Source organism: Pteropus alecto, unplaced genomic scaffold, assembly GCF_000325575.1.
Source record: "Pteropus alecto unplaced genomic scaffold, ASM32557v1 scaffold179, whole genome shotgun sequence".
NCBI lineage: Eukaryota > Metazoa > Chordata > Mammalia > Chiroptera > Pteropodidae > Pteropus > Pteropus alecto.
The window spans coordinates 240053-261953 of record NW_006442112.1 but is presented as its reverse complement, the minus strand read 5'-3'; the positions used below and the strand labels follow the sequence as shown (position 1 = coordinate 261953).

At 40.4% G+C, this 21901-nt stretch overlaps 2 protein-coding genes across 2 annotated transcripts; one reads left to right on the top strand and one right to left on the bottom strand.

The window, feature by feature from the left end:
* Positions 1 to 9892: 9892 nt before the first annotated feature.
* Positions 9893 to 12693, top strand: LOC102883507 (60S ribosomal protein L36a). The gene is made up of 5 exons (XM_015596221.2): positions 9893 to 10044; positions 10443 to 10548; positions 10767 to 10834; positions 12131 to 12253; positions 12543 to 12693. The coding sequence occupies exons 1-5, from the start codon at positions 10042 to 10044 to the stop codon at positions 12561 to 12563; spliced, it is 321 nt and encodes a 106-aa protein (XP_015451707.1). The 5' UTR covers positions 9893 to 10041; the 3' UTR covers positions 12564 to 12693.
* A 666-nt stretch (positions 12694 to 13359) lies between these two features.
* Positions 13360 to 21812, bottom strand: GLA (galactosidase alpha). The gene is made up of 7 exons (XM_006920691.3): positions 21515 to 21812; positions 18146 to 18320; positions 16948 to 17125; positions 16287 to 16378; positions 14626 to 14787; positions 14227 to 14424; positions 13360 to 13841 (listed from the first exon to the last, which is right to left on the bottom strand). Exons 1-7 carry the CDS (start codon positions 21721 to 21723, stop codon positions 13572 to 13574), a joined length of 1284 nt encoding a protein of 427 aa, XP_006920753.1. The 5' UTR covers positions 21724 to 21812; the 3' UTR covers positions 13360 to 13571.
* Between the last annotated feature and the right edge of the window lie 89 nt (positions 21813 to 21901).

Genomic DNA, 21901 nt, shown 5'->3' with positions numbered 1-21901 from the left:
GACTCTTCTCAGTCCTACCAGGTTTTCTTACATTTTCCTTTAAATCTTCCACAAGGAGATCCTAACTGGTGAATTCCTAGAGTCATTCGCTGTCCCCTTTTCAGGATTTTTCATTGTTGATGGGATAAAAGCTCAGGGTTTTGGTGGAACCCCTACTTTTTGTCCCTTGGGTTGTTATTATTTACTGTGGATATAAACCTTTGATTGAACATACTTTCTTTTATATTACGAAATGTTGCAAATAGACAAAAATACAGAGGATAATATTATATATATGTATCACCATTTACCTCTATAAAGTACTACATTGTGCTATAATAACTTCCAGTGTTTTTAGAAGTGCCATTCATAGAGTCAAAACCTTCTCGTGCCCTCCTCCACAATCAGTCCCCTCCCTACTTAGAGGTTACCAGTATCTTGACTTTGGTGTTTGTCATTCCTACGCATGTTTTTATATCATTACTACATATGTAAGTATCCAGAAGAATGTTTAGTTTTGGTTTATATGTTTTACATTTTTATGTAAGTGGTACATATTCTTCAGCAACTTGCTCTTTTTCTCAATGTAATGTTTTAAGGTTTGTCTTGGTAGCTCTACTTCATACATTGAATTCATTTCTATATTATAAAGTATTCAATATGATGACATCGCACTTTATCTATTTTCCTATTGATTGATATTGAGGTTGTTTTCAATTATTAACAATGCTGTCAATGAACATTGTTGTGCACATGATCATAGTTTTCCACTTTCAGAATAAATCCTGTTATTCAGACAAAGTGGCAAACTCAAGTCTGGCTTATCTGTTGGACTGTAACCTTTGTGGTATTCCTTGTGTCCTCTTCATTCCTAACTGATGCTTTACTATGAAATCTGATAGAATTATCAACTGTCTCTAATTAGAGTATAACTGAGGGGCTAAATTTGGCCTACTACGAATTTCTCTTAGGTTCTGATTGAGATTTTGATTGAGAATTCCCTGGCCCTGAAACCAGAGAGAAGTCTTCTTTAATATATCATAACCATAGCAACAACAAAACTTAGTTGCTATTTGTTAAGTTCCCAAGAAACTCTAGGCTCCAATGAAATCTAATTATTTTATGATAAGCTTCAGGGTGAGCTTTACAAGTAACCCAATTTGTGGTGAAGTCTTCCAGCCATAATCAGTTTCCTGGCTGCATGTCTAACCAGGGAAATTCTCATCTACTATCGTCATTTCTAAGAGGTCTCAGAGCTCTGGTTCTTCTTCAGCATTTTACGTTGTTAACATTTTACATTTTATTCTGTGGTTCTGGAAAATTCTAGGTCTCTGGGATTCCTCATCTCTTCTGCCCAGCACTAGAAACATTAGATTCTGACCAAGTGATGATGAAAAGAGAGCCAGATAGTCGATCACTCAGCATCAGATTGGCGGTAACACTTTTGGCATTGTCCTTCTGCCTTCAAGGTGACTACTGGCATGTATATCTTTCACTCTGGACTTGTGTGCTCCTTTGTTTTGTTTTGTTTTGTTTCAGTTTAGTTTTTTGTTTTCCCAGGTTTAAATATTTTAATTTATTTTTCTTTTGATATCAAAAGAACATTTTTTATAGAAACTTTCAATTAGAAGAATATTAAAAAGAACACATCAATTATAAGCTCATTTTCCAGAGGCATTAATATTTGAGCATGTTACCTTCCATTTTTCTGTGCATTTTTCTTATATTTGAGGTCATATTGCACATGCTATTTGTAGTTTATTTTTTCTTAACATTACCTATTCATCCATCCATCCATCCAACACACTTTTCCCCCAAAATACCTTCTTATTTTATAAAGTTCTTATATAACATTACTCCTGATTATTTTCCCATGGTATTAGGATCTCTATATAAGCATCATTTACCAACTCAAAAAGTATACATTTTGCATTTTGAAGCATGATGACAAAATAGTTTCCAGAAACATTGTACCTATTTCCACTCCAAATATTTTGAGAGCCTGCTTTCCCTATACGTTATCTCTTTTTGATTCTAATCACCTTTTTGCTCTGTTTTAATTGCAGACTAATCTGCTTTCTCATTGAGCCAGTGATCTTGAACTGCAGTATATTCCAATCTCCAAATTGTCTAAAATTTAACTTCTCTTGACTCCCTAGAATTTCCTTCTTCTAGGGATGACCTAATAGACTATAGTTAATTTCCTTTTCAGCGAGGCAGGGCAGTGAGATGAGCTTCTCCTGGAAGTTAGGATGACCAACATTTACCCTAAGGGCATTGGGTGATGGCTCTCAGAGTGAGAAGGAAAGTCTGAGATTAAGGCTTTTGTGTTTCTAATGCTCTCTGAACACTCTCAGTCAGTGCACATGAACCTCTACAGAAACTGAAAGTCACACGTGGCCCATTTGTTTCAGGGTCCTCAGAGGAGTTCTCTCTCCCCCTCCTCTGATGGCTTCGTTTGCATAACCAAGCGGCTTTAGAGTGAATTAGGTCAAGATCTATCTCTAACTTCTTGTTGAGACCACCTCTCTGAAAATTCTAGCTCTTCCTTCTTCCCAGGAGTTACCAATCAGATCTTGGCATTATTGGCTGAAAAACACCAAAACTGGTTTCAAAAGCCATATCTTCTTATACCTAAATCACTTTCTAGTATAGGTCTAGTCCACTGGAAGGAAACTCTATAGGAAATTTGCTCTAAAGGAAACAATAAATTAGAGTGATGATAATTTAAAATTGCACCAAGACTCTAGAAGTGGAAGGAAAATTGTACTAGTTTTCACCATAAGGAGTTTACAAAGGATTCTAAACAAACACATCACCAGCCACGAGAAACAGGAATTTGGACTTTAACACAAGTTTAAATAGTCTGAATATAAAAGGGATCAGAATAGAGCAGATAAGGCTAGCTAGCTCTAAGGGATATTGTTTTGGTAGAATGCTTTAGGTTCCATGAGTATTTGCATTTTGTGGCTTATTTGGAGAGTGACATTGTTTTATCAAATAACTGAGGCTCCAGAGAGGCTGTAGCACCCTTGGTTCAGAGGCTTGGCATGCAAAACGAAGGAAGGAGCAGAACTAGCCCACAACTAACAGTACTCAAACCTGTTCCTGAGCTGGTAGACCCCTGCTTCTCGGCTTTGCTGCTGCCCTGCCTCTGGAAATCCACAGCATGGGACAGAAACTTGGAGCTTAGAGCCGGGTGGCTGGGAGACTGGACTGGGATTCCATTTGGAGGTCCAGCAACACATCCAAGGATGTCTTATTCTGGGCCAGCAATCCCTATTGTTCTAAATGCCACACCGTTTGCTCTAGGCAGGCCCTTTGGGGACACTGGCCGGTTTCAGGCAGAATAAAAACAATAGCAAACACTGAGATATTAGCACTTACTATTGCCAGGCCTTGTTTTAACTGCTTTACATATATTAACACACTTATTGCTCTCAGCAATCCTACAGGGAAGGTATTATGCAAGTAGGGGGAAAGAGAAAAGGGAAAAGAGCAGAGGAAGAAAGGGGCAAGAAAAATTCAATGCAATTCAACAATTATTTGCTAAGCACAGACTCTGTTCCTGGGGATGTGATAATGAATAAAATAAAGGAGGGAATAAAGAAAAGGTGATAAAGATAAAGAAAGGAAGGGGAGGAAGAGGGGGAATGAAGAGAAGGAGAGGAGAGGAAAGGAGAGAAATGATGAAGACAAGAGAAAAGAAAGCCGTGCACATGGCAGGCAATGGTAATAGGAAAAACCTCAGGGGTTGGCCACACAGTCTGGTCTGAGGCTAAGGCTGCTTTCTTCTGGCCCAGTCTCTTACCCACTATTACCACGAGGTTGATGCACACAATCTTTCCAACAAGACAGTTCTAATCCCGGTAACATTGGCCTGATGCAGCTGGAGGCAGGTAGCTTAAACCTGGTTTAACAGGTAAATTTCCCCAGGTTACAAAAGTCAACGACATATTGTGTCGTGTGAGCTTTTACTGTTTTCTCAGATAACATATCTCTTAGAATTTCTTCTTCTAAGAGCCTCAATAACACAAGTATGTATTCTGTGTCTTCAAGCAATATTTGACCAAAGGGCTTATTTTTATCCTACTGCCACTGACAGTATTACTTTTCAGCCAAGTTTCACACAGGTATCTCTTTCCAACATTTGCTACCTGTTCAAATGATTACCTCATGTCACTTTTTTCTCTTCCTGTTCCCCCCACAACCCTCCTCAGAAAGGACCCTTACAGCCTGTTCTGAACATCAGAAGGGACTGCCAGGGCCTTGTGCTGATGACTCCCACCCTCGGTCAGCCTCCACTGCCAGCCAACTATATGGCACCAGCCATGCTTTCTCTCTGGCCTTTAGGGGTCCCATAAAAGGCAGCCCCTGCCATGTCCCAGACCCACCTTAGTCCTGACTTAATTCAGGTAGCTTCCCAGATGCACTGAGATGCCAGGACTTCGAAGGTGGGACTCGATCTCAGAAGACACTGGTCCTGGAGACATATTCTTACAGTCCAGAGAGGAAGGACAGTCTGAGCAAACCCCACCCTTTCACAGCCACTCAGTTCCCTTTTTTTGTTTCCTGACTTAAACCAATGCCTTTTTTTTTCTTCTCAGCAGCATGGTATCTGGTTCCCTGCTGCTGTCCCTAGTCTACTCCCCCACCCCCAGCTGTCTCCGCCCTTCATTTGCTTGGGACCTCTGACACTACTATCTTGAGTTTGCTCTGAAAGAACCCTTCTCAACATTACTGGGGCCTCTGAGACTCTAGATGGGGCTAGGTTTGAGCAGACTTGTTGTCAGGCTGACCTCCTCAAGGTAAAGAGACTACATACTTAAAGGATTGTGGAGATGGTCAGCCGAGAGAGTGGAGACTTACAGAAAAGAGGAGAAATGTAGACCCACAAAGATAAAACAAAAGGACTAAAGAGGAAGATTGCCTTTAGAGTCTCATGTCCTCCAAGGCAGAGGAGACTCCGGGTCACACAGTCAAACTTGATAGTGAAGAATGGAGAGTGCTCACAAAGGGACCCCGAAGTACAGAACCTGACAGGAGAGACAAGACTTCCCCCTGCTGAGTCATTTTCTAAGAAGGCATTTTTTTTTCTACAGAAAAAATGTCTGAATGCAAGCCCACACAGACTTGTGATCGTCTCTATTTTTTGTGGATATTGATTTTCTCCATTAAAGATTCTGCCTCAGAGATTAACTCCTAATTTACAATTTTCTCATAAATCGTGTAAAGCGATAAACCAGAATAGGTTTGTTACTTAAAGCCTGAATGTTTCCTCGGTCACCTCCATTATGTTCCAGCAGCAATCTTCTCCCAAAGCATTCTCCTAAGAAATTCAGTCAGTACTGGCTACAGACCAAGATGGCAGCAGAGCCCCTAATGACTGACCTGCTTGCCCACCTTGACACATCAGATGCTGCCATGTTTACTTGCCCCAGGTGCTGTATCCTAATGCAGAAATAGATCACAGATTCCACTAGAAGTTCGTCAGAATTTTTAAGGTGATAGGACTTTTTAAAAAAGTAATCATAGGATAGTAGAGTGGTTAATCCTCACATCTGCACAAAATAGATGGGCAGCAAGTTATTGCGTGATCTTCCTATTTTATTGACAATTTATAGCCTTTCGACTAGTCCCTGAATGGCTGCTCCAGTCACCTGCCTGAGAGTTGGTCACAGACATTTAACTTTCTTCCCCCTTTTTTTTAGTCAGATTCTACTTTTTGTCACATGCCCTGTCTATTCTCAAGGTGCATCTTATGATTGAGTCTGAGATTTGATAGGCATACAATAGGGGGTCCGGACAAAGGAGAGCAGGACAAAGGAAAGGGGAAAGTAAACCTAGATGCTTCCTCACCTTCTTCCCATGAGCACTCTCTTAATACATTTGGGCTAGATAGACAGAAGGATTGCACCTAAATAGTGCAAATAAATGGCCTAGTGTCACCTAAAAAGATTCCCAATGTAATATAAGGTTCTGTGTTTGATGCTATCTTGTTCAACATTTTCATTAATAACCTTTTTAGGGAGCTATAGAAAATAGTTTAGCTAATCAGTGAATGGGAAGAGGTTGTTGTTAGCTAGATGGAATGATAGAAGCAGAGCAAAGAGTTTCTGAAAGATCTTGAGTACCTAGTGTGATAAACTAAATTCAACAAGTGTATTTTACCAAGGCTAAGGTTCATATCCCATAATTGGGCAGCAACATCGAACTTCAAATAACTCCAGGTGAAAGTGGAGTAGCAGTAGGACTTGTGAAAATGGTTCAGACGTTTTTGCTGGTAGTAATCAGTAGAAATGTCATGTCAGTAACATGGCTGTCAGAAAATACAAAGTGATATTAGACTTGTCTGCAAAAGTAAAATATCTAGACAGAGGAATGTAAATGGGCCACCTACTCTGCAAGACCAGGCTATATCTAGAGTCCTGTGTTCAGTTCTGAGTGCCTCAGAACTGAGCAGGAGCATGTCCAAAACAGAGACTAGGACTTATGAAGGGAATCGAAACCAAAGCCATGTCACATGAGGTATTATAGAAAGAAATAAAGTTCATTAGACTAAGAGGGGCCACGTTTACTGTCTTCATATTTCCAAGTAACTAACATTTAAAACCTCTAGAAACTCCTCAAAGGCCAGTCAGTGATACTACCTAAGAGCCTGGAGAGAATAAAATGCTATGAGACTACAGGCATAGGATAGTAGAGTGGTTAATCCTCACATCTGCACAAAATAGATGGGCAGCAAGTTATTGCGTGATCTTCCTATTTTATTGACAATTTATAGCCTTTCGACTAGTCCCTGAATGGCTGCTCCAGTCACCTGCCTGAGAGTTGGTCACAGACATTTAACTTTCTTCCCCCTTTTTTTTAGTCAGATTCTACTTTTTGTCACATGCCCTGTCTATTCTCAAGGTGCATCTTATGATTGAGTCTGAGATTTGATAGGCATACAATAGGGGGTCCGGACAAAGGAGAGCAGGACAAAGGAAAGGGGAAAGTAAACCTAGATGCTTCCTCACCTTCTTCCCATGAGCACTCTCTTAATACATTTGGGCTAGATAGACAGAAGGATTGCACCTAAATAGTGCAAATAAATGGCCTAGTGTCACCTAAAAAGATTCCCAATGTAATATAAGGTTCTGTGTTTGATGCTATCTTGTTCAACATTTTCATTAATAACCTTTTTAGGGAGCTATAGAAAATAGTTTAGCTAATCAGTGAATGGGAAGAGGTTGTTGTTAGCTAGATGGAATGATAGAAGCAGAGCAAAGAGTTTCTGAAAGATCTTGAGTACCTAGTGTGATAAACTAAATTCAACAAGTGTATTTTACCAAGGCTAAGGTTCATATCCCATAATTGGGCAGCAACATCGAACTTCAAATAACTCCAGGTGAAAGTGGAGTAGCAGTAGGACTTGTGAAAATGGTTCAGACGTTTTTGCTGGTAGTAATCAGTAGAAATGTCATGTCAGTAACATGGCTGTCAGAAAATACAAAGTGATATTAGACTTGTCTGCAAAAGTAAAATATCTAGACAGAGGAATGTAAATGGGCCACCTACTCTGCAAGACCAGGCTATATCTAGAGTCCTGTGTTCAGTTCTGAGTGCCTCAGAACTGAGCAGGAGCATGTCCAAAACAGAGACTAGGACTTATGAAGGGAATCGAAACCAAAGCCATGTCACATGAGGTATTATAGAAAGAAATAAAGTTCATTAGACTAAGAGGGGCCACGTTTACTGTCTTCATATTTCCAAGTAACTAACATTTAAAACCTCTAGAAACTCCTCAAAGGCCAGTCAGTGATACTACCTAAGAGCCTGGAGAGAATAAAATGCTATGAGACTACAGGCTGGCTGTTTGGCAAAGAAACTTTTAAGAAATGTAGTAGGTAATGGTCCTATTTGTATTATCTCATGCCTGGAGCCATCCGACAAAAAGGGGATGGTCAGAAAGTCAGCTCAGGACCTGTGGGTGATCCTGGAGAGTTATGCAAGGGGGAGATCTCAGGCTCTCATAGTTTATTAGCGCCTAATCCACTGGCACCTCCTCCTGCATCCCTGCCCAATTTTCTCTCCTCATTCTCCTCTACCCTGCAGTTGCCCCTGCTTCCCCTGTGTGATGTTGTGGTTAAGTGCAAGGCTGTGGTGTTAGATCACCTGGGATCAAATTCCGGCTCCGCAAAATAACCATTTGTATGACTTTGAGTAAGTGAATTTAATGCCTCTTGTGCCTCAGTTTCCTCACCTGTTAAATATTAATAATGGTACCCACTGCCTGGGGTGATAGGATTAAAAAGGTAGTATACAAGGTGGCTAAGATAATGCCTAGCATATAATAAATACTCAATAATTGTTAGCTATTATAATTCCCAGGCCACAATAGTCATATTGTATAATGGTAAGGGCACCTGGGCTCTGGATTCATATCACTTGTGTTTGCATCCTGGCTCCACTAAATACTATCGACATCGGGCAATTTTTTAAAACAGTCCACGGTCTCGATTTCCTCATTTGTAAAATGGGAATAATGGTACCACCTAGCTCCTGGAATTACTGTAAAAGTTTTACGAGACAATCCATTTTAAGTGCTCAGTACCTGAGTCTTTCTCTACTGGACTCTTTTGAAACCTAGCACATGTCTTCTGCCAGGTGTTGGTGAAAGAATGTCCAAACATATTGAAAAGTTTTATTACAGTTTATTTGAGCCAAAATTTTGAAGACATGCCTGGAAGTAAAGCCGAATGGATAAAGAAAATGCTCTGGAGAGCAGCAGTTTTACATTTCCTTTTATGCATTCAGAATCAAAGGAGAAAATGTAAGGAATATCTGAAATGCATTGGTGGTAGATTAAGGAGGTAAGAGAAAGCAAAGTGGGGAAATCTCTAGGATTGAATAAAAGGCAAAATAGAGAAACACATACTTCTTTTACATTGGTGGGCACAGGCTAGTTTATTAACATTTACAGCATATGGAAGTGGTATGCGGGGAACAAGATAACAATGTACTTTTCTGTGATCTCATGCTTTGGTGGTCCTGTGCTCTGGTGTTTGTGCTTGTACCTTCAAGGAGCCTAGAAAAGAAAATTACTCTGACATTTCAGAGGTATGTTATCCTAGATGTATAAGAACAATGGACAGGGCTCACTTAAAGTAAAGATTGACCTTTGCTGAGGAAACTGTAGGCCTGGGATATAATTACCTGCCATGACCTGCCTAGTCAGAAATGTTTATATTCAGACCATCCTTTGTGGTTGCTTTTGGTCACAGAGTTTGTAAGTCCTGCCATGCCTTTCAAACCGGAAAGGGAAGAGCCACTGGATACTTTCTATCTCTTGACCTGATTGCAGGAGCTGAACAATTTCTTCCCCACTTTTCAGAATCAAGGGCAGCCAACTTGCTCCCTCAACAGAAAAAGGTTGCTTTAATGCTGATCACTGATCTTTTTTAATTTTTTTATAAAGTATTTAGTCTGAAATTACACACTTAAGAACATGCTTATTTGATTATTGTGTCCAACACGGAAATAGGCATTCAATAAACATTTGTTGAATGGACCAACTGGCTATGTGATAGATGAACTCGAGTACTGGCTCCCTCCAAGCTTTCAGTGAACCAACAGTTCACTGTAAAAGACGTTCCCAGTGTCCTTGAGGTAGAACAGGAATGGAACATGCCGGTGGAGACCTCCTCCACTTGACCCTAGTCCTGGCTTCCATCCGGGATAGGGAGAGGTTGGCCAGAGGGTATGGCAAGAACACTGCTTCCTTCACTTCAGGCTGCGCCTAATCAGCATCTGCCAAAAGTGATGAAGTGAGGAAAAGTTCCACAGCTAGGGGGCGGGAGGAAGTCGAAGACAATAGATCATCAGCCTGAGAGCCGTTCCTTAAGATCCCGCCTGCGGCTCCGAATCGTCCTCTTAGCCACCAGAGGGCGATGCACACAGAACTTTAGACTCTATGTCTCTCCTACCGACTCCAACGAGGAAGAGCAACCAGGAACCTCCTACATACTTCCGTTTCCGGGCCTGCCTCTTTCTTTCCCTGCCGGTTGTGATCTCGCTAACATGGTAGGACTTTAGGGTGGGGGCACAGTAACATCCAGTTTAATCTTTCCTCCTCCGTCGACGGTGCCATCCCAGGGTCCAGGCCCGTGGGCGGACTCGCCAAAGAAACCCAGTGTTGATGGGACCGGCCCCAAAGGGACCAGGCTTCAGGGCCAGGAATTGAAGTGATAGGATCAAAGAGGTAGACTTAGGTGGTAGAGTGGCTATGTTCTCTTAATACTTTGGGGCTCGTCGGAAACTGCTGTGCTTGGAGCATATAGAGCTGGACCACCTTCCGTAGAACGTTGTGTGTGAGCAAGGAGTTTGAGAGTCGAGTCCTCGCGGGCCGCCTTATCATTTGGGTCGTAATTGTCACATTGGCGTCTGATAACACGGCACGTACTGAACGGTTTATTTCATAGGTGAACGTTCCTAAAACCCGCCGGACTTTCTGTAAGAAGTGTGGCAAGCACCAACCCCACAAAGTGACACAGTACAAGAAGGGCAAAGACTCTCTGTATGCGCAGGGTAAGACGGTCTGTAGGTGATCTGGTTACACCGTGGCATTTGTGTAGTAGTATAGTGTAGGAGTCTAGAACCGCCGCTCCCCCGCCGCCACCACGTCCCACTTGTTGGGCATTGCTATTTCTGCTGGAAACCCCAGGATAAAACCCGGAAGAAGACTTTGCCATGTGGCTGTTGGGATTCATTATTTTGTTATACAATAATAATTTTCGTTCTCCCAGGAAAGCGGCGTTATGACAGGAAGCAGAGTGGTTATGGTGGGCAGACTAAGCCGATTTTCCGCAAAAAGGTGAGTAGTAATTACTATTTGGTATGCTTCCCACACACTTCTGCAGTGTACATAGTATGTGTTCATAGTTTCAGGGAAGTTATCTCATTCACCTATAGTGACATACATAGTAGGCAGTGGAGCTGGGAGTTCAACCCGTCTGACTCTAGTCTCCAGTATTCTACCATTGCAGTGTTTTATATTTTTTTTGTTTTTTTCTGAAGAGGCAAACATCGAGTTAAGGAATGTGCTCTGCCTTCCTAAGAACTGAAGTTGGAATACACTAATAAATCTTTCCTTTGCCCTGTTCCTTTCTCTCATGTCCTAGTGAATCCTCAGCTCTTGCAATAAGAATCGTTCTCATTTTGCTCCTCAGCTCATCTGCATTGTCTGCTACCTATCTCATGAAGTCATAAAGCTCTTTAAAATGGTCTTCCAGCGGCCTCCTGAATTCTGTCATTCTCAGGCTTGATGTGTTTCTCTCTTGACCTCAGGTGATTTTGTTACCCCTTAAAGAACACAGTGCTTGGAACAGTCTTCAGGCACTTTGCTCTTCATTTAGCCTAGTTCCAGAAAGTATTAAGGAATGACTTTAGTGTTCATTAAGGTGCAATAAATGATTTGATTTCAAAGTGTTGAAAGGAATGCTTGATTCCGTTTTCACATTCAGGTAACTTGTTTAGAAGATGGGGAGGTTCTAGCTGGGTTTTGGAGTTTTTGAGAACTGTGAACTAGCAGCAGTAGAATCCTGCATACGAGAGCAAGCTTAAAAAGTTGAGGATTCCTGGGGAGTGTACCTTAAGTTAAAATAATGTCGTTGAATTCTAGATGTAATTGTAGGTAGTCTTTGGAGACTTGATAGATCTTAAGTAACAGTTGTTAACCCTATTTTACGAATTGTGAAAGTTGTGTTTATCAAAAATCTGACAGGGGAGGAAAGTTAAATGTCTCTGACCAACTCTCAGGCAGGTGACTGGAGCAGCCATTAAGGGACTAGTTGGATGATACATTTTTGGTTGTGGAATACTTAACTGTAGAGCAGCTGAAAGGCTCCAAGTTCATGGTAGTATAATGAGTACCTATTTGATAAGAAGCATGTTTGTGAATGGAGAACTTGATGGCAATGAGATAACCTGCTACCTTTGCTATTTATTACACTTTCTCTTAAATTCACTGTTTTTCACATTTGTTTTCTCCCTACAGCTAAAGACAAATTGTCTTATTTACAAAGCTCTAAGTAGTATTAACCCAACATACTCATTTTTGAAGAGATTTTCTCAGTGATTATGAAGGGTTTGACTTAAATTTTTTTTCCAGGCTAAAACTACAAAGAAGATTGTCTTGAGGCTTGAATGCGTTGAGCCCAACTGCAGATCTAAGAGAATGCTGGCTATAAAGAGATGCAAGCATTTTGAACTGGGAGGAGATAAGAAGAGAAAGGTATATAATTTGGGGTGGATGATTTAATCTTTTCTATACAGTTTTATTTGGAGAGGTGAACATTTCTGCCCATTCATTTATTGTGACATAAGGATCGGGCAGTCCTCTCAAAATAACTTGATCCATAGCTGAGGGTGTGAGGCTTTTGGTGTTGGTTTTGGCGTGAGTAGGAAAGGAAGAATTGAGGACTTAACCTTAAAGGATGGTGATCCCTTTAGGAATAGACACTGTTCTGATGGAGTAGAGATTCTTTGCAAAATTAAAAAAACAAAACTCTTTTCTGTTACAGGGCCAAGTGATCCAATTCTAAGCTTCATATTTTATCATGAAGACAATAAAATCTTGAGGATATGTTCACTTCATGTGGTCGGAGTTGATCTTCTGGGAAAGAAATAAACTAGTGTCAATAAAATTCCCCTTTGGGGGAAATTTAGGCCTGATGGTTCCGTGTACTTTGTTCATTTCGGTTGAATCTGGCTGAGCTATCAGAAGCTGTGGTCTGGTTTGGCACTTCAGTCACTTGCAACTTCATGGGATCCTTTTTGCTGTTTCAAAGCAAGAGCTACGGGTTATAAATAGAGACCTAAACCTCGCTGACAGAGTGAGCTCAGTAACAATTCTATCTATAGAAAATGTAAAGTTTACCAAGAGTGAAATAATTTGTTTTACCTTTGCTACTTCAGTCATTTGAGGAATTTTGGCCCCGTTCTCTAGGCACAGCATATTGTATGTATTCTACGTCTTCAGACGTATACCACCTAGATGTTTTGACATGCCTCAAAATTAGTAGACAAATTCTTTTCATGTCAAAATTACTGCAAAAGATAATTTCTAGTGAATTAAAATTCCCAGTGGAATCTAGCAGGGATATCTCCATTTTTAACAATACCTAACAGTTTCAAATTTTACATCCCTTTTCTCTGTATATTACCATATACTTCATTCTTACTGATGTTCAGCTCTTCATACTTGAGCAACAAAACTGGATGGCAAAGCACGTATGCTATACATTTTGGTAACTGGAAGTGCATCTTAGCATTTTGTATCCGTGGATGACTAAGCCTGGGTTTACCAATTTCATTCCAGTTTTTGTCAACTGGCAATGATTAGTCTTCCAATTTTATTGAAAATAATTGGTAATCACCTGACAGGTAAAGGAATTGTTACAAGATATACTTTGAATTCTGAGTGAGCTTTTTGCGCCCTGTTGGTTTCTGTAGTGAAATTTTATTCAATGGAATAAAAACAGCTTAAGTGAGAATGAAAGGACAAGAGGGGTAGTAACTTTGGCAACAAAATATAAATACTTAAGGAAGCTTTATGTAGTCTGGCTCACTAGCTGAAGCAAAACAGTTCCTGTGGGATTTATTCTAGTTTTTAAGCGTGAAGTCCATCCATAATACCCAAGCTTTTTCTTCACAGGGAGGAGCTTTGTGATATGGCAGGCAGGATTACAGGCTATTCCTTGACCCAAGGAAGCAATATTGATGGTATAAGAACGAGGTCCACCAATCTCTTGAAGGTTTACCATAGCCACAGCCCAGGCTAAGTTGGAGAGAGGGCGTTCCCACACCTCAATGTTGTCTTCCTGAAAAGTAAGCCAAGAAAATCGGTGTGAAAACTTGGTAGCGAGCAATAAACTGCCTTGCTAGTTGTGACATTCAGTTTTATTGTCAGAACTAATGAACACTTCGAGGAAAAATTAAAATTATCCCGTAGCATGTTTTGGAAATAGAATGATTCTAGCAAAACTCTTCATTACTGATTATATTGAGATTTAAAAAAATATATTCTTGAAAGATCAGTACATATCGTCACACGACAGATTTAGGCCCAAGACAAACTTGGTACTTGGGTACAAAGCCATCTTAAAGTACACACCCAAAATAAACATTTGGATGAATTATAAACCAGAAGGCAGGAGAACATGTTCTGAGCCAATTCCTATTTTCTCCCATAGAACATTACAGTACCTTTCTAAGTAGGTACCCCTGCTTGCCCAAGGGGTCCTGGTTGATGGCAATTACATCTTTATTCTGAAGGAGGGCTTTGGCTTGAGGGCTGATGTGTCGGAGGTCATTGGACATGAGTAATGGAGCTGCCATGATAGCCCAGAGGGCCATCTGAGTTATCTGCTGATCCCAGCTGAGGCCAAAGTTGCCAATCACTAACTGGGACAAAGAACGGAAGAATTCAAATGAGAGAAGACAGAATCATTCTTAAAGTTGCCCAGACAGAAGCCACTTTCCATGGCACCCTGCTCTGAGTACTCACAAAAAGCCTGCTCCCAGGAACTTGCCAATTTATCTTGAATGTCAAGAAGGAAACAGGCCCACTGCAGGGGTTTGACCAAGGACGGCTCACATTCTTACCATATCTGGGTCATTCCAACCCCCTGGTCCCGCGACACTAACAATTGTCTTCTGGTTAGAAGATGTCCAGTCCAAGATACTCTTTACACTTTGCCAAGAATCATAAATGTCCCCAGAATTTCTCCAGTGATTGCAGTACTCTCGGATTTCTGTGTAATTGGGCTGTGGAAACATAACTTCTGTTTACTTTTTACTAACATTCTTGTGAGTTGAAAATCAATTTAAAGAGGCACTGTGGCCTTCTCTTTAGTTTAGAGCTTAAAGGTCTCCATGAAGAGAGCTAAATTAAACTCTTATATAATGGAACTTCGCTGTAAGAAGTTTGCTTCAGAAGTAGGCAATATAACTGAAAATCCCTACATAAAATGGCTTTAACACTGTTTATGCTGGAAATTTACCAATGGTAACTAGGTACTGGGATTATGGCAGATTTAAATTTTTTGCACACTTCACTGTATTTTCAAACTTCTAAAATGAAGTAACATGTAACGAGTGACATGTATTACTTTTATCAGAAATAATAAATGATCTTAAGTAAAAATAACAGCTGTAAAATTACAGAGAACTCATCAAGCATATGATAAGGCAATCTGAATCCTAGGTATATAATTTGTTAATGGAATGAATAAAAGTTTGTAAATAGGCACGTGAGATATTCAAGGATTAAGGTGTTGAGAAAGAGGTGAAAAGTATTTTACAGAGATTTGAAGAAAATAACAAGGATTTGTTCTATAAATAATTATTCATTTCCAATATGCTAGGGATATAGTGACTAAATCAGACAAGGTCCCTGCCCTCCTGGAACTTAACATTCTAGCAGGGGAGACAGACAATAAACCAGTCAACACATAATTCCATATCGTGCTAAGGTCTTAGAAGGAAAGTGAAAAGGTTAATGTGATAAAGAATGACTGGATAGACAGCTATTTTAGAGAAGACCTGTATGAGTCTGTGGCGTTTGGTCAGAGACTTAAATGTTAAGAAGAAGCTAAGAAAACTTAGGCAAGAACATACCACGCAGAAAACAAAAATCAGGTATAAAAGGCCCTGAGGCAGCAATAGGCTTGGAGTGTTTGAGAGACAGAAAGAATACCAGTGCAATGAGCGAACCAGTGATCAGAAATGAGGTTGGAGAGGCAGGTCAGGGACAGATCAGTGGAGCTTGATTTTATTCCAAGTGCAATGGGAAGCCAGTTAAGGGTTTTAAGCAGAGGAGTGACATTTTAACTAGAACACTCTGGTGCTGCTTGGCAAATGGATGGAGGTAGGGGAGAGTGGAAGTAGAGAGATCAGGCTGTTGGGAGAAGTCTGGGTGGGAGATGATGGTGGCTTGAACGACCAAGGTGGATGCAGAGGAAATGGAAAGAAATGGGCTGATTCTGGATATATTTTGTGGTTGTTACCAACAGGATTCCTAGTGGATAGGTTGTGAACCGTGAGACAAAGGGAAGACTCAAAGATGACTGACTTCTCAAGTAGTGGTAGCTTAGACTCCAATTATAGCAGTGGGGATGGTGAGAAGTCATTGGATTCTTGGGAGAGATGGTAGGATGAGACTGTTAAGTAAGGTTGGACTTTGAAGGAGACCTTTATCTTCTTTGTTCTCAACTTCTGAAAATCTATCAGCAAGGTTCTATTAGATTCTGGGCTCACTAGCTCACCTTACGAAAGGGCCACATATAAAGGGGCCACTCACAGGAGTACACAATACTTCTGCCAGTCTTGTTCAGGGCCAAGGACATGTGCTTATAACCTGTATGAGACAACAAAAGGTAAATTAAGGGAAAGAAGGACATTTCCAGCTGGGGCTTTATAGTTTTAAAAAAGGCTGCCTGGAAGGGTCATGTTTATATTTTAAACCAGTAGCAGAGACAGGTAGCTGCTCTGTGCTGAAATTGTATTTAATACCTTCCAGGGTGCTGGGATTGTTCTGAGGATGTAGTGTGGGATAATGCATATACTGAGGAAAGGCAGGAATGAAGATCCTCCTTTCTCTGTGATTATTTGACATCTGAATGCTTTCTCAAGTGACATTATAGAGAGTTAGAAACTATTTGTAATTAACTCAGAGTCCTCTTGAATGAAAAGTGCACAATATTAGCCATGGTTAGGCAAGCATGGATTTTACATTGCATGAATGAATGAGTGCATGGACAAACTGGAAGAAGAGAAGAGGTAGGAGCTCTGACACATTAAGAGTGATTATGTCCAGTATTGTGACTGGGTACTTAAAATGAGAAGATTAGTTCTGTGGATGCTCAGTTACCTTGGCCTCAAAGTTCTTCTCTTTGCTCATGGCTAAATCTCTTGAATGAAACATACCATCTGCTAACTGTTCCACACTGTCACAGTAACAACCATCAAATTTTAGCAGATCTACTCCCCAGCTGGCAAAGGTCTTGGCATCAATGTCATAGTATCCAAAACTCCCAGGGTAGCCTGCACAGGTTTTCTTCCCAACATCTGCATAAATCCCTAGCTTCAATCCTTTGCTATGGACCTGAAATGAAAGGAAAGAGTCACCACAATAGAAGGGCGATCATGAAGTAGAAAGAGAGAAGCACTCCAGGTTGGGGACAGAGATCCCTACAGTTCACCAGGTATTGCAGCCTTTTCTTTTTTCACAAGTCCCCTGAATTATCCAGATGAGTTTGTTGGGAGACAAAAGACAAATCTTCCAGTCCTGCCAATTTCTAACTGCACATGTAAGCTATAGCATAGAACTGAAAAGAAAGCTTTCAGCCACTCTAATCTTCCTCTGACAGGAATCTACTAGTTACCTTTCTAGGGCAATGATAGATTTATCTGGATAAAGACTCTCTCCTTGACCAAACCTAATTTAGGATCCTCTGAACCCTCTTCTCAAGTAGGCCTCAATCTTGGCCTTTAGTGTCCAGTTTTAGCAAGAATCCTGCTAAGTCATCCCCCAACCCTTGATATGTGATCAAGTTCCTCATTTTTCACCCTTGATGTCTTAAGTCCTTGGCCCATTTTCAGCAAGAATCCCCCTCCCTTTCATGTCTCCTCTTAGTAATTTTCCATTCACTGACCCTTCTCAATCTGCCTGTTGGCTATAAATCTTCGCTAGTCTTTGTTATATACAGTACTGCAATAGTACCAAAAAAAATCTGCCTTAATTGTCTTTAAATGTCTGGCTCTGTTACTCTTTCATAACCTCCAGAATGTTCCTTCTATCTTCTAAATTCTAATTTATAGTACAATTGCAATACCGCTCAAAGCTTATATGGAAATATATGCACACATATGTCAAAAACCAAGTTCCTTTTTCCTCCCAGAGAATTCGGCCATTTCAGCAAAAGGAGAACTTCTCCAAGATGGGCCTCAAGAACTATTGCAAAACATGTATCTGCTGATGGGATGAGAATTCCACCTGCTATACCTTACAATTCAATGTTCAGATAATGGCAGTTATTTTACTTTCTAAGTGTTTCTGAACAAACTTCCATATGGAAATGTTTACAGTCTCCTGAATGAAAAAGAAAATTGTCTATAAACTCACATAATTAGCTAGGTGGCGGATCCCACTAGGAAAGCGAATAGGGTCTGCCTGAAGTCTGCCTTTTGAATCTCTTTGTGCAGCCATCCAACAGTCATCAATGCAGAGGTACTCATATCCGACTTTCTTCCAGCCATCTGAGTCCATGAGATCTGCCATCTGCATGAAGAGCTTCTCACTGAAAGAGAAATCCCAAGAATCATTACAATTCATTAAACAAATGCTTGGGTACCTCCTATTTGTTAGGTACCTTGGGCCTTAACAATTGTTTTCGACCCAGTAATAGTTGGGTAGTAATCACAACCAACGCAAGGTAAAATGGACTGGGCCCTTTTTCTTCTCCTTCCCCTTCCCTCTTATTATTCTACCCAAAATCCCTGAACAATTAAAACAGGAATGAGAAATACATGAAATTGAAAAGGCTATTAGAACTAAGAAGAAAGTTCAGTAAAGTTAGAAATTACAAAGTTAACTTAATCAACAGCTTCCTTAAATACCAACGATAACCTTGGAGAAAAACATACCATTGACAAGAGCAACCAAAAAAGCAATAGGAAAACCTAAAGTACCTAGAGATAAATTTAAGATATGTGCAGGGCCCATAGGAATAAAACTATGATGTTCCCAAATGATTTGAATAAAAAGAGAGACATTATTTTACTCTTGGATAAGAAAACTCAAAATTTAAAAAAAAGCTAATTCTCCCGACACACTTTTACACTTTTAATAAAACCTTGGAAAAAATCCCCAAAGGACCTTTTAAGAAACTTGGCAACATGATTCAAAAAGTTCACCTAAAAGATTAAACATGTGATCATTCAGCAAAAGATAAACGAAGCTGGTGTAGTACCAGTAGCATTAGAATACTCAGATCAATGGAATTAAAGAGAGTTCAGAAAGAGATCCTTCCAGCCATCTGGTACCATGGGATTTAGTATATATGAAATGTGGCATTCCTTATAAGAGAATAAAGTCCAGACAGATTAAAGATTTTAATATTTAAAAGATCCATAAACATGCTAGTAGAAAATGTAGGTGACTATATTATCTTCAGGTAGGAAAAGACTTTCTCAGCATGATGCCAGAGTCAAAAATCACAGAGGAAAAAATTGATGTTTGATATATAAATATCAAAACCAAAATGTAGCAAGAACCACTATATTCACAACATATGAAAGAGAAAAAAAAAACACAAAAAATGCCAAGCAGAAAACAACCCCCCCCAAACAAACAAAAACATTCCAGTTGAAAAATAAGGAACAGTCGATCTATAAAAAAACTACAGAGAGCCATTTAACATATGAAAAGATGTTTAATCTTATTAGTAATCAAATAAATGAAAATAAAAACACCTAACAGATAGGCAAAGTTTTAAATAAATGACAAAAATGCAGTGCTGGCCAGGGTGTAGGGCAGTGCTGGCCATTGTTGGGAATGTGCACTTGTAAAACTTTTGGGGAGGATAGTTTGATATATCACAAAAAGAGCAAACCCTTTGGCCCAGTAATTAGACTTCCAAGGAAAGAATCAGATGATGTACAATGATGTACAGTTTTATTCACAGTAATGAAAAATAGAAGAGCCTGAATAGCTATCAACAGGAATTTGCTTAAATAAATTATGGTATATACATACAATTTGCATTTATGAAACTCTTATTCTGTGCCAGGCACTCCGCTTACATTTAGGAAAGGTAGGTAATTTGTCCAAGGTCACACGGCTAAGTAAAGATGAGCCAGAACTCAAATGCAGGCAGGCAAAGTTTAGTCTTGTTAACAACTCACAACATAAACATGATCTCATTTGTATAGAAAATAATGAAAAAAAGAAATCTGTCTTATTTACTAGAAAACTATTCGAAGGCTGTGTATTAACATTTTAACCATGATTATTTCTGGCTAGTGGAATGAAGGGAACCTTTATTTTCATTATACTATTTACTATCTACAGTTTTTGCATCAATCATTAGTTTTATAATCAGATACAAAAATAAGACAACCATCACTGAGAAAAAAATGAGAAAACAAAAAGAAATATGTGATGGGCACAATTGCTACACACTTTACCCCAGGGTCACAATGGACTTAGCCTGAAACTTAGATCAATTAATTCTGTGATGTTTGACCAATACCCTGACCTTATCCATAAAGCTGTAAAGACATAAAAAGGAATAACTTACGGGCACTGGGATGTACCATACTGCTGATTATAGAGCGGCCTCTTCACCACAGGTGTCTTTATTATGTTTAAGAACTATTCTGTTATTAACCAATGTCACCCCAATAAACAATAAAAACAAGCAACTGACATGACGGGTACTAACCAGATTTATGGGGTGATCATTTCTTAAGTTATATAAATGTCTAATCACTATGTTGTACACCTGAGCTAATATCATGTTAACTGTAATTGAAAACAAAATTTTTAAAAAAATAACTATTTTACAGATCCTTTTGAGTCACCTTCCTGGGATAAGAGCTGTTATTCCCAATTTACAGACAAGGAATGTGTGGATCAAATAGGTTCAATACCTGCCTTATGAAGCCTTGCTGGGGAAGGTCAGCGAGAAGACGTTGACTCTCCAGTAGGACCTGGCAATCAGAGGCTCCTCACCCATTCCCCAGTCCTTGGAATGTGCATTCTACTTGCTTCCTCTGATCCCAGAAGCTGTCCCAAGGATGTAGCCTTGAGATAGAAATGTGTTGATACTATCTGGATGGTACATGGGCATACCTCGCTTTGTTGCGCTTCACAGATGTTGCATTTTTTTTTTTTTTTTTTTTTTACAAACTGAAGGCAAGAAGATACTCCAGCAAAGACCGACTCGCTTCATTGCTGTGGTCTGGAACCTAACCCGCAATATCTACAGGTACTAGCAGCGAGCACAACTGCAGTGAGTAGGAAAAACAGGACTTTTCTTCTCCTTTTTGCGTCATTGCGTTCCTTGGCTGTTACGAGGGACTTTAGAGAGACCATGGCGTCTCTGCATCTCCTCACCCTCTCTCCCTAGAATGTGGCTACCGGCTGAAAGGTTGACCTGGAGGAACTTTATACAGGCATTACCTCATATTGCTGCGCTTAGCTTTACTGAACAGCAAAGGCAGAGGAGCAGTTCACAAGAAGGGGCTGAACGGAACTGGATGCTAAATAGAGAAGGTCCCTAGCTGGGTAATCCAGAAGAGACGGAGAAGGCGGGGGCCGCTGGCCAGGCTACCAACCAAGGCGAGGGTCACACGGAAAAATTTACGGCCAGTGCCAATGCCGGGCAGTTTCTTGGGAATAAAAAAAAGCAGCTGCAGTAGGGAAGCTCTCCCTCGGGCTCAACCAAACACGGAAAGGCGAAGAGAAGGGGGTACCCAATATCTCTGATACCTGATACAGGAATCCGGCTCTTCTTTGCAGTCGATGTTGCACATGAAGCGCTCCCAGTGCAGCCAGCCCATGGTAGGGGTCATGGCCAAGCCATTATTCAGGGCCCAGGCCACAGGAACGTCCCAGAGAACGAGGGCCAGGAAGCGAAACGCAAGTATACAGCCCGGCTGCTGGACTCCGCTCATCAGTCTCATCATCACTGTAACCATGCCTAACAGATTTCCCCAGTAAACTGGGCTTTTAAGGTTAACCTTAGGGGCGGGCCAATCACTGGAGAGTTATTAAGAAATGACGTTATTGTTTCTCCGGCAACTGGGGAGGTGGCCCAATGATCAGTCATGTAAGACGCACTGCGACCAATCATACACTTCTTCCCTTGACTTTGGC